Source organism: Corylus avellana, chromosome ca2, assembly GCF_901000735.1.
Source record: "Corylus avellana chromosome ca2, CavTom2PMs-1.0".
Classification (NCBI taxonomy): Eukaryota; Viridiplantae; Streptophyta; class Magnoliopsida; order Fagales; family Betulaceae; genus Corylus; species Corylus avellana.
The window spans coordinates 4,708,686-4,721,955 of NC_081542.1; the positions used below are offsets into that span (position 1 = coordinate 4,708,686).

Consider the following 13,270-nt stretch of genomic DNA (forward strand, 5'->3'; position numbering starts at 1 on the left):
TTTTAAATTAAATAATTTAAATTTCATCGTCCCAATATTTATCATATTTAAAATATTTAATAAACTGATTCTGTAAATTAAAGAGTAACCTTTTTGGTGTACATAATTTTACAGATTAAACTTCTTGGTGCATATTATTAGCACCTTGCCATATAAATTTCATCATTTGCTTCGGCTTTTACGCTAGCATGCCCATCCATTGCTTGTTTGAATGGATGTATAAAATTTCGATATTGAATCTCTTTTCTTTTCATTTTTTCTTTTTTTTTTTTCTCTAAAATGTTTTGTGTTTTAAATGATTTGTTAAATTTTTTTTAAAATGGATATATATCTATTATTTATTGCCATTTTACCAAACTTTAGGTATCCACTGAGAGAACATAAACACAAGTTAGAAGGGCTTTGTTTGTGTCCTCATGAGGTAACTCATTCGACTGTATACCGCATCTCATGAAGCGCAAATTACTAATTCAAATCTTCCTCCTTGTTCCAATAAAAAAAAGGCTTTGTTTGTAATTGACAGTGTCATCTCTTTATGCCATTTAAAAACCTTTTCTCAATTAGTTACTGCCATTTTCAATGGCTCTGTTCTCTGTTCAGAAAACATAAACACAAGTTGATTCATTTTATCCCACAATTTTTTTTTTTTTTTTTTGTTTGGTTCCTTTTTATATCAGTCCAGAAGTGAATAAGAGAAAAACTTCCTTGGCTATCCAATTCACTAAATTCATTTACCAAATGGAGAAGAAAAAATAAATACATTACAACTGCTCCAAGGAACAAGAGATTACAAGATGCAATTCATTTTATGAGTTGACTACAACAAATTAGGTATACAAGAACATATTTCTAACCATTAACACTTTATATCCAAGCTTCCCTTTGACAAGGAACAAATGGGAGAATAAAAACCTAAGCATCTAGGCTGATAAATTACAGATGGGATGAACTTTACTAGTAAAACACAATCTCATTTTTGTGCCTGATCAGGTGTGGTTGCTTGTGGTAGACGATGATGCTGTCCTGCCATTTAGTATCCCATTATCCATAGGAGGAGTTGATCCCCATTTCCCCTCTGATTCTGAAGGCTCTATCACCTTTACTGACCCATCCGTCAATCCAATAGCAATTTGGTTGGGATCCTGTGGATGCGCCCCGAGAACAAGCGGGTACACAGGATGGTTTCTACAAAATATTACAACACAGATTAAAAAGCATCATTCGATGATACCCAAAAACTTGTATATAAGTAGGCCAAACCCTTTATGCATTTCAAGCAGATCGTAATTTACTAAAAATATATGTGCCAACCAATATATGAAGTGTTAACATGTTATGATAACTTTTGACATGCTTCAATACCAATAATCAAATTTCACAAAAACTAAAGAAAACATTATTTCTTCCGCACACGCGCCATGATGCCCTAACATACCCATTTAAAGCTGCTTGGGACAAGTACACCGATGGGGCAATACGACATCTTAGTCTCAGGCTATCAGCATCAAACACCCCAATGTTACCATCACAAAAGGTGGCATAAACTAGTTGACTATTGAAGGAGTAAGCTGCATAAGAAATGGGTACCGACAGCACATCTTGTGGGACCCACTGCACAGAAGAATGCATAAGATTAGGTACCAAGTTTGTCACCAGAAGCATTTGCAAAAATTTGAGTAAGCTTTCTACCTGCCGGATGCGGTCCATCTTGGAGGCATCATATATAGCCAATTGTGACTCATGGACCACCAGCAAGCGGATTTGGTCAGCATGGAACTGCACTCGTGTGTCACCGGCAGGTGCCTTTCCAGCAGGTATCTGGATTGTTACTACATTCCTCTTCTCCCACGTGTCAATGCTCCACACACACAGCTTCAGAAATAGTTACCATTTATTAAAACCAGAACTTACTAATAAGCAAACGACATCATCCTAAAATGTTTATCTATTTTAGATTTAATAATTAATGAAATGTGCCCCAGCAGGCTAATACAATATCCTCAAAACTGGGCCAAAGATTTATGATAAAGCAACAAACGGAAGGCTTGGAATGATGACAAGTAGAATAGATAAGAACCTCTCCAAGACAAACTGTCACACAATAGATGGTGTACAAATTTATCCATTCGTCGGTATTTTTGTTTGCAGTATAAATCTTGAACAGAGCAAAAGAACCTTATAAACCACTTACTTGAGCATCAGCCCCTGAAGAAACCAGGATATTAAGACTTGTTGAAAAAGCTAAACCAGTAATCCGCTTCTGGTGACCCTTCAATTTCGATTTTACCTAAAAACAACAGATAAATTATCAGTTTATATTAAGACAGCAATACAAATTTCTTTGGGGGGGGGGGGGATGAGCAATTTTAGTTAGTAATTACCTCATCCACTCTAACATTATATATGTGGATGGTTGAATCCTCCATTCCAATAGCTATGATGTTATTATCTTGAGGATGAAATGCTAGAAAGGTAGAAGCAGGAGGTGGTGGCATGAATGTTGTCATTACCTAGAAACAAGAGCAATTTATGGCCAACCATTAAGAATCCCAATTTAGACAAAAGTTTGCCAAACATGCATGTAGAGACATACCTTGAATGTCATCATGTTAAATAATGAAACCTTTCCGCCACATGCTGACATTACATACGAGTCATTCTTTGATAGTGCTATACACGGAACTGCTTCTTCTAGATTGACACCTGAGACATCATTAGACATAAGAAGACCACTGCTTGGTTGCCAATGCTGTGGAACGACACTGGCAGTGGCCTTTAAACACACTCCGGCTTCAGAAATCTCTTCTCCAAGAAAAAAATCTCAAGCAAACATTCACAAAATATAGAGTGAAAAGAAGTATTAGTGAACTCGCTCCAAGTTAGTTATTACCTTTCCACTTGGATTTTGTTCATTCCGTGTCCACTTCCACAGCTTCTGAACACCATTTGACCCAAGTGCCAAGACCCCGACACCAGAATTTGTATATATAAGTCGAACAACCTAAGTATAAATGGAACACATGAAGCACCATCAAATAGATAATAATAATAATAAATAAATCACTAATTACAAGATACTCAACACACCTTGTTGGAAGTATCTGTGCTGTCAGGCATGGTAACTAATCGGCACTGGGCAGCATCCACAATTTCAGATAGCTGCCAGGGCTTGGTTCTCTCAGTTACGTCTTCCACAGTTCTTGGCTTTTCCATGCTTCTACTCGTGGGATCAACTCCATTCTTAAAGGACAAAATCAAAACAAATAAACACTTTGCCATAAAGTATTTGCCCAAATGCAGTGCCTCATTTACCCACAAAAAAAAAAAAAAAAAAAAAAAAAAAAAAAAAAAAAAAAAAAAAAAAAAAAAAAAAAAAAAAAAAAAAAAAAAAAAAAAGAAGAAAAGAAAAGAAAAGAAAAGAAAGAAAGAAAGAAAGAAAGAAAGGGGAAAATAACAGAAAAACCTTTTCCCAAGAAGCAAAGTAATATCATAAGCAGAACGAAAACCTTAAACAGCTCAGTGCCACATTCTTGAACCAATCACTACGTATGTTCCAAGTGGAGGAGATGTTCCCCTCACATCAAAGCAAAAGGTTTAGAAAGATAGGCCCAACATGCGAGGGCACTGCAAGTGGAAACCAAGCTTAATACACGAGGGAAATGAGTAGACTGCTTTTTTTCCTTGAAATGCTTTAGCTACAGATGGAGCGTCAGATGGCAGGTTGGAAGAGAATGTATCTTTCTAAAGGAGGTCGCTTAACCCTCATCAAGAGCACTTTGGCTAATATTCCGACTTACTTTTTGTCTTTGTTTCCGATTCCTGTAAGTGTAGCTAAAAGGATCGAGAAAGTCCAAAGAGATTTTTTGTGGGGAGGAATGGGAGATGAGCCCAAGTTGCAGCTTGTAAGTTGGAACCAAGTTTGCAGCCCTCTTCGTTATGGTGGTCTTGGCATTCGGAAGTTGCACCAGTTTAATCAAGCTCTTTTGGGGAAATGGCTTTGGAGATACGCAAATGAAAACGGGGCTCTTTGGTGTAATTTGATCAAAGCTAAGTATGAAGATCAAGAAGGTGGGTGGTGCACGAAGGAGGCTTTGGGCTCTCATGGTGTGGGTCTATGGAAGCATATTCGTAAAGGGTGGAATTTCTTTGCCAAAGGTATTCGGTTTGAGGTGGGGGAGGGTTCGAAAATCCGATTCTGGCATGATATTTGGTGTGGGGACAACTCTTTGAAGTAAGCTTTTCCGTCCTTATACAGTATCGCTAGACACAAAAAAGCTTGGGTGAAGGATAATTTTATTGGGAGGAATGGGGTTGTCGAGTGGAATGTCATTTTCGTACGATCGGTCCAAGATTGGGAGATGGATTTGATTTCTCCTTTTTTTGATCGGTTGTATTCTTGCAAGGTTTCCCTAGGCAATGCAGATCGTATTTGCTGGTCTTCTTCCAAGAAAGGCAAGTTCGAGGTTAAGTCGTTCTATAAGGCCTTGTCCACTTCTAATCAAGAGGAGTTTCCTTGGAAGAGCATCTGGCGTACTAAGGCGCCTCAGCGGGTGGCTTTTTTCGGATGGACTGCGGCCTTAGGCAAAACTTTGACTCATGATATGCTGCGTAAGAGAAACATAGTGGTTGTGGAGTGGTGTTGTATGTGCAAGAAGACCGGAGAGTCAGTCGATCACCTTCTTCTCCACTGTGAGCTCGCAAGTGCTCTTTGGCACATGATTTTTCAGCGATTTGGGTTGCATTGGGTCATGCCGTGCAGGGTGAGGGCTTTGTTTGCTAGCTGGTGGTCGGGAGGATGTTCTCGAAGCGCGGTTGTGTGGAAGATGATCCCTCTGTGTCTTATGTGGTGTATTTGGAATGAAAGAAATGCTATATGTTTTGATAATTCCACTAGAACCATAGAGGAATTGACTCATTTCTTTTTATTTACTCTTTACTCTTGGACGGCCGCTTGGCTAGCTCCTTTAGTGATTAGCTTCTCTGATTTTCTTTTTCATTTCTCCCCCTCCTAGGCGCTCTCTGTTTATACTTCCCGTGCATATGGGTTGCGCCCCTCTGCGCTCTTTTATATATCATCATTACTTATCAAAAAAAATGCTTTAGCTAGAACCCAGAACTAGGGAAATCAGAGGATTTATGTATAGTTTCTGTTCCTGTTTATGATATATTGAATGCAGAAATGCATAATTGCTGCTGAACATATATAATTCACTAAAGTTTTATATTTCAAGTTCTAAAGATCAAGCTGCATACGAGAATTGGAGAAGGCCTGACAGGAGAGCTCCTTTCTACTTTACAATTGACTGGATTAACATTTGTGATGGCAGAAGAGCCAGTTACCTACACACAAAAATGAGATTTCAATAGATCCTATAAATTAAATATTCTTTAGGAAAAAAACAAATAAAACAAAAAGATATTGTTTCAACCTTAGCTGAAGCAGATTCAATGGGCGATCTTAATGCATCAAATGATGGGGTTTCAATTGCTCTCAAAGATCTGAGACCAGCAGCATTTGCAAGTATCTTGAATCCATTCTCTGCTGTAGTAACAGCAAGAAGATTTCCATCCTTATTGAATCTCAAACGAGGAAGGTTCTGAAACAATTGACATGAAGATGTAAGGGCCTAATTTACAAAGCAGAGATGTCACTTAGAAGAGCTAGAAAATCAACCATGTAATACTGACCGGGAGTCCACCATCGGCATCAGTGCTGGCGACAACATTGATACTGTCCATATACCAAAACTTTATCTGGCTTTCTTCACCAGCAGCCAAAAAGTGATTCTGTGTTGTGTCAAACTGCACAACACCTTGTGATTTCTTTCTACTAAACCCAGTATAACTCCTCTTTATTGCTCCTTCACTTTCATTCCATTCAACTAGATAAGAATCCCCATCTTTGCTTGTCCCACAAGAGAACAACCTAAAAAGGAATCAGAAGTAAAACAATATCAGGTTAAATAGGAAGTGGTAATCATTATTTTTGACAACAAATTGTATTAAGATATCATAAAAAGATGCATCTAAAATGGAATGGAGTGAAAAAGAAATCACAAAATTTTGTCGCTCCCAGTTTTTTATGCTGTATCATAGATTTGACTAGTCTTACCTACTTCCGTCAGCACTGTAAAGCATTGTAGTACACCAGTGTCCAGGAGCATCATAATCAACTCTAGAACCCAAATTGTCATACAGCCAGGCCTTTATTTTTCCATCAATAGCAGTCGAAAATATAAACTGCAAATTCACAAGTGCAACCCTTAATGCCACTGAAGCATGTTTTTCACTAGAAAAAACAATTAAAATATAACATGATGCTACGTACTCGCAATTCATGTATGGAACGCATCATGACAAAAAAGATGGTATTAGCAGCCTGAGGTGGCATTAAAGAATGGCTATTGACATGGAAAGGTAAAGCAGCAGTAATGATGGAGATGGCAGGGAAATAGTGGTAGTCTAATGTGTCATGGCATGGTAAAGCTCATGTTTGAAGGTCGACAGAAAATTGGTCGCTGTGAAGATGGCAGGTCTGTCATTACGGTGCAACTTTAGTGTAATAGCAATGGAGAAGCCAGAGAAGGCACTTTTTCTTTTTTGAGGGAGGGGGGGTTTAACTGCACAAACCCCTACTAACCATTCTGCTAACTTCAGCAGGTGGCCTAGTTGATTGTAGTTACAGGGTGGTAGTGGTGATGGCAGCATGGACTACTTGAGTAATGGTGGTGCAATTTAGACGTATAGTAGCAGTGGGAATAGTTGTGTCACGAAGAATGTTGGACGCAAAAAGAAGCAATCATCATTGTGGAATTATCATTCATATCAATAAGATTGTTGAACATCTAGATAAGGTACACATACTAAATTTTGAAAGTTGCATTTAATCAGATAGGATTCTATCATTCTACTTAATATACCCATAAATAGTTGTAACAGCAGCAACTATGGGCTAGATGACGGCAATTATCAGATGAAGGTGGTCGAACAATAATCAGGTTTTATTATGACCATTGCAGGTGAATTAATAAGTAAATTTAAGTTTTGAGTAAAAATATGCTTAATCAACCTTAAAACTACTTCATAAGCCTCGCTTGTATGAGCAAAAACCTGGTATCTTATAAAGTACAGGTATTTTGGAATGAAAGCACTGAATGGGCTTGAAAGCCTTCTCCATTATTTGAAATTGAGGATTATGTTCCAAGAGTACAGGTTGACAACCCATAAAACTTTCTCCTTTTTCTAACATACCTGAATGTTCTCTTTGTGATGAGGACAGATGGAATATACTGGTGCCTCGTGACCATCAAAGTTGAATAATTTTCTTCCATTCAAATCCCACACCTGTTTCACTTTTTCCATTTAGGTAATGTGGATATTTATTCATAAACTCAAACATATGATGACAATGTCTCTCACCTTTATCTGCTTATCATCTCCGCAGGACACAAGACATAGTTGTTTATTTGGATGAGCAAAAGTCAAGTCATTCACACTTCCAGCATGGGCCTCAATCTACAATGAAGGAGGAACATGAGTTGCGCTACAGTTTCATAATTTTTTCCTTGATAAACAAGCAGAAACAATACCACTTTACCTCTTTATTTTGGTGTAGATCATGTGAACCAGTATAAGCATACAAGTGAATCAAATGTTTGGTAAATGCAACCCCTGCAGCAAGAAAACCAATATGTCACGCACACTGGCAGCTTAAAATTTTTTGTCAATCACTATGTACACATACCGACAAAATTTCCGTCTGTACTCCATGTAACTCGGCTTACAGATATTGATGCATCTTTGGAAACTGAAGCCTGTATAAACTCTCAGTTGTAAGATTCCAACATGACCATAGCTTCATGTTCTCAAGCATCACAGTACTAGTATTCCAATAAAACCTAATAAAGATGCTAAAATATCGACATAATTTTGAGAAACATTTTCTTTGACTTTTAAATTTTGATATTAACTTTAAGGAGGAGGAGAGGATATAATGAAATAAATAACAAGCCAGTGTCTAAAACACAAGCATCGCTAAAAAGTGAGACTAGAAACCTGAAATGTCATTGAGCAGTCTGCCATATTCCATATCTTGAATGGCTTTGAAACCAACCTCTCACGCAACCCAAGTTCCCAGAGGGTAATTTCGCCATTATTAGAACCAACTGTTCAACAGACTAAGGGTCAGCAACGGGAAGAAAAAATAAAACTGTAATCTTTTTGTTATGAAAGCTGTTACATAACCACAATATGGACCAGGATGAAACTTTTTACCAAGAAGCAATGTGTGGTGAGAAGGATGAAAATCCATGCTTGTGACAGTGGATCCTTGATGCATGGTTATAGCTACTGTTCTCGGCAGGTCTTCCAGTGACCAAAGAGCTTGCTGTCGGGGAGTCGGATATGTGACCTGAAAAATGGAGCACAGGAATACAATACCAAGATTTATCACTAATTGCGGTTTAGTAGCAGAAAGACAAAAGGAAAGATGAGATTTCAACATCACGAATAGGAAAGAAAATATTTTCAATATTACCTCTTCAACAGATTGAGCAGGCCGCAGTCGTTTCATTAGTTGTTCATGATCAGTACTCTGATAATCCACTATACCTGGAGTTGCTGGAGGTGTTCTTGGACGTTTCAAGATTGAAACTGTTTTAAATTAAAAAATTAAAAAATTAAAAAAAGGAAAGAAAAAAAAAAATGTATCATGCCATGTATACTCATCCACTGAGATAATTAAATAAGCAGAAATCAACTTGAGAACTCATTATTCAACTCATATCAGGTCAGATCATCTAATCTAGGTTGCATAGTGAAGTGAACGCTACTACCACCTGTCGAAGTAGAGTGAATCATCAGACCAAATATTTTCTAGGAGCCTCCAGTATCATATAGAATTCAGGATCAAAGTTTAGAAGATTACAAAAAATTCATTACCACAATACATTCAATGTCCAACCAGAAATTAGAAACCGTTATGATGATATTCAACACCTCTTCATTCATACTCCCCCTCTTTTTCTTTCCAAACAAAAGAAGAAAACAAGAAACAGACTGAAAAAAAATAAGAAGAAAAATGTTTTCAGCAGAAGTTGCTTGGTCTTCATGGTTCAAACCATGAATTTGTCTTTCAAAGTAAAATGAACCACCTCAGTACCTTGGTTTTGTGGAACAGGTATGGATGATGCAGTAACAACAGCTGCCTGGACAGATGAAGAAGCAGTAGCATTGGCCATCCAACCTGCTAAAGCATTAGCATTAGCAGCTGCTGCAGTGGGCGGAAAGGGCTACACACATTAAAAGGAAAGAAAAAAAGAACTAGTTAGTCAACAAAATAAGTTTTTGATCCTTAATATGCTGAATAAAAAGGGAAAAACATATCAAATCCTCTGAGATTCATAATATCATACACCATGAGCTCCAAGTGGGGTATAAGCAGCAGGCTTCGCAACTGCTGCAACCGGGAGATTGACAGGTGTTGGTGTAAGAGGGCCATTAGGAGGTGTACAAGTGTGGTCTGTGAATAAAGTTTTAATGTCCAGGTTTGGCCTTGGGCTCTTGCAGAGCTGGTGCTGCCAATTCAAACTACGTACAAAGTAGTCACAGATCAGATATCAAATAGCCATTTATAGGCACAAAAAGCAGAATAAATGAGAGCTACATATATGATAACATGAAGAAAAGGCAATGTGCAATTCTTACTGCATACCAAGAAAGGGGAAGAGAGAGAACAAGAAAAAAGGCTCGACTCATTTAAGAAAATACTTTTATTGCGGAGGGACATAAAGATAATTAGTAAAAATATCAAGATAAGTTACAGTAATTCCCTACACAGTAGGAACAAAAAAGTAAACTCAAACTCAGCTAGTGTTACAAGGTGGCAGACTAAAACAAGAATTCTCAGCTAAGAAAAGGGAACTTAGAAAAGAACAGGAGACAAGAAGGCACCTTCTTGAACGTAATTGACATGCAGAAAGGATTTAGTAAATGCTAAGATGGCATAAAGGCAAACTATAGAGAGTAAATTAGAAAGTTCAGCTTGCTTCCGTACCTTTGGTTTATTAAAGTCCGCAGTCTTGATGACTTCAGAGTGGGGAAAACAAGCTTATCACGAAAGAGGGGATTTGCTTCTATGAGTTTTTTAAGCTCGATCAACATTATGCTACGAGCTGTTTTGGTATCACCATACTTGGAGAGCTGCTCATTTTCCCTGTAATTTGAACCCAATAAAGAAAACAGTATAGTTTTAACAGATGTTTAAATTTATTGGGTTTGTTTCATTAACTTGTATAAAACAGGCAGAAGCATAAATCAGAGTACATGAAATTAAAATTCATTTTTTTTTTTATAAATAATTGGATTACATGAAATTAGAATTCTACCTTGGTACTTGGTGTCTTTTCTTCCCTTATTTATTTTTCTTTTCTTTTGGGTTCGGGAATAGGGGGTGTTAGGGAAAGGAAACTTCAGATTAGGCTTATCATTTTAAGCACATTGCCATCGCTTGATAAATTTGGCAAGTAACTAAAATAGTAGATCCTCACAAGTTGTTTTTGAAATAATGAATTATATGCAAACAAGAATCGAATTCTTGCAACCTCATAATCTGCCTTGGTAGCCTATCAATAAAATTATGTTTTCTTTCTCCTACTATCTGTTCTTTTATTTTTTATTTTTTATTTTTTTATTTTTTTATTTTTTGATGTCGGGGAACCTCTCCAAGGCAGGGCCCTTCGAACCCACTCTGTTCTTTTATTTATCACCAATTTACACATTATGGTTCACCAAACTCCGCAAATATTCAGTGAAGAATATAGTTTAAGGTCACTATAGAAGCTTGAAAACTCCTTCACAATCTTGTCATATTGGTCCCACCTGGATCACAGTCCTGACACCATCCTACATGCCTGTCATTTGTCATGTGCTGTGATAATTTATTATATTCGCTGTCATAATCTGCAATTTATAACTACTACACCGCATATAGACCTACCACTTCTCGTAACATTACATGGAATGGAGGATTGATGCTTCATTATCCTAACGAAGAAAAAAGGGAAAAGTAAAACAATGAGACTCGAATTTGTCTCATATGTTACCCTAGGCCTTATTAAACATAAAACTCATCTAAACTGAGCCAAGTTGTTTAACTAAGCTCAATCAAGCAAAGCTTTCTTTTTCCAAAAATAGAAACCCAATGTTACTTTCTTTTCTCACCTTTTTTTTCATTAATTACACAGATTTAAAAAAGGAAGAAGCTGATCAATATTATGCCTGCTAATAAATTTGTTTGCCATAAAGGTGAAAGATATTACCTGAAATTGCCAAGAGTTAATAGCTGAGTGATTTCTTTGTACAATTCCTCATTGAATGTTGAGAACACTTTCAAATCATTCACTAATATTTCAACAGCCTTCGCCTTGTCTTGCCTATAATACAATTTCACACACAAAGAGAGGACAAATTATACTTTATATTAGAAAGATAAAGAATTAAAAATGGTATCAATAAATGTATATTAAACATACCGATCAAGTGCTTCAAGATACTTCTGCTTCCTTATCTCAAAAAATATCTTCATGGAGTATCTATTATCATCAACTTTGGTAAATCCCGATAAGTACTTCTCTACTTCTTCCCACTCTCCAGCCTGAACTTTCTCCTCAAAGTACTTCATATTGAAGAAAAACCCTGATTCTTTCTCAAGCCTAAAAAAAGCAACATTTTTTTAAACAAAAACAGCCAAATGATTACCAATTCACATGAAGTTACTTAATTTAAGAAAAGGAAAGTCGAAAGAATAAGAAACTTTAGTCTAAGACATATCATTAATTAAATCCCAAGTCCACAATATTCTTCACTCAACCCATCCACTAAATTTAGATGGCTTAGTTAAGTTGAGATCATTCTTTCCATTTCTTCTTTATATTCATATTTACAAATTCCCAGATTTCTCAACAGCCAAAAGCAGAAAAAAAAAAAAAAAAAAAAAAAGAAAAAGAAAGAACCTCCATCTTAAATATATATTTGTCGGGACCGAATAAGACAACCCCACCACTCGGCGGCACCTACTGCAGTTATATTGCTCAGATTAACAGAAACTATCATTCCTAAGAAACCGAAACAACCTAACACCAAAATTCAAAAATTTCCCCCCTCTTCTTCCCTTCCCTTTTCCTCATTTCTCTCCAAAGCTGAACACAGTCTAATTTTTAATTTCAGAAAAACAGCTAGTACAACACCAAATTACATGCTCTCTATGGCCTATAACCAGACCAAAGCCAACAAATTTCCACTCAACTGAAATCAAATACAACTATTCGGCTCAGTCATAGTCACCAAGTTCACTACATAATACTGAAAAGACGCACATATATACAAGCCTCAAATTCACAATTTTCCCTTTTCACTACATAAACCCCAAGATACATTCATAAACACATACACACAGCTCAAATTCAAGACTTTTCCCTCCATTTTCTCCACAAACAAACACACATGAGCACATAATCAACAAATAAACACATATTTGAATAAGCAAATAGCAAGAGAGAGAGAGAGAAAGACTCACTTGTGCACAGACTCCTTGAACTTCTCCTCCTCCAGGAATTGGAGTATGAGAAACACCAATTCTCTGCTCAAAGAAGACATCCTTCCCGCTCAGAACCCCCCCACAAACAAAAACCTATATCCCGTCCCTCCAAAAACCCCAAACCACCACAAAAAGGCAAAGAGAGAGATGGAGCTCCAAATTCCGCCAAAACACACACGAAACAAACCCAAAACATACACTTCCAGTCCCAATCCAAACTCACAAATGCTCAAACCACCTCAGAATCCCCGAAATATCCGCTCCTTTCAAGGATTTCACTGCACGAATTCCGAGGATTCTAGGGTTTCAAAGGCTGCGGATAAGGGAGATATATATAGAGGGAGAGAGACTTGGTCTCGCTATCTTCGATGCGTTTGTACAGGGGTCCTTTCTCTTTCTACTGACCTATCAGTGATAAGTACAGTTTCCTATTCTATAAGTACAAGTACTTATCGTGTTCGATTGATAAGCGCTTATTGCGTGAGTGATAAGGCCAGCGCAAGTGTTTTCCGGATTCGAAACCACTAATTCAAATCTAGTGAATATTCGTTACACACGTCCAGTCGTATCGTGATTCGTACCCTGCATACCCATTTCTTTTCTTTTCTTTTCTCTACTGTCGCTTTCGCTTTTTTGTTTTCTTGTTTGGCGTTGCGCCGAGAGGAATGAATGGTC

General features: G+C 37.2%; 1 protein-coding gene across 1 annotated transcript; it reads right to left on the reverse strand.

Moving 5' to 3' along the window:
* Positions 1 to 730: 730 nt before the first annotated feature.
* Positions 731 to 12,977, reverse strand: LOC132168606 (topless-related protein 3-like). The gene is made up of 25 exons (XM_059579600.1): positions 12,575 to 12,977; positions 11,532 to 11,711; positions 11,319 to 11,432; positions 10,055 to 10,213; positions 9,414 to 9,588; positions 9,161 to 9,290; positions 8,537 to 8,652; positions 8,275 to 8,410; positions 8,056 to 8,165; positions 7,745 to 7,814; positions 7,598 to 7,671; positions 7,420 to 7,515; positions 7,252 to 7,344; positions 6,113 to 6,240; positions 5,689 to 5,926; positions 5,430 to 5,597; positions 5,254 to 5,340; positions 3,088 to 3,240; positions 2,891 to 3,001; positions 2,594 to 2,773; positions 2,382 to 2,510; positions 2,192 to 2,287; positions 1,690 to 1,872; positions 1,436 to 1,611; positions 731 to 1,185 (listed from the first exon to the last, which is right to left on the reverse strand). Exons 1-25 carry the CDS (start codon positions 12,652 to 12,654, stop codon positions 987 to 989), a joined length of 3,381 nt encoding a protein of 1,126 aa, XP_059435583.1. The 5' UTR covers positions 12,655 to 12,977; the 3' UTR covers positions 731 to 986.
* Positions 12,978 to 13,270: the final 293 nt, after the last annotated feature.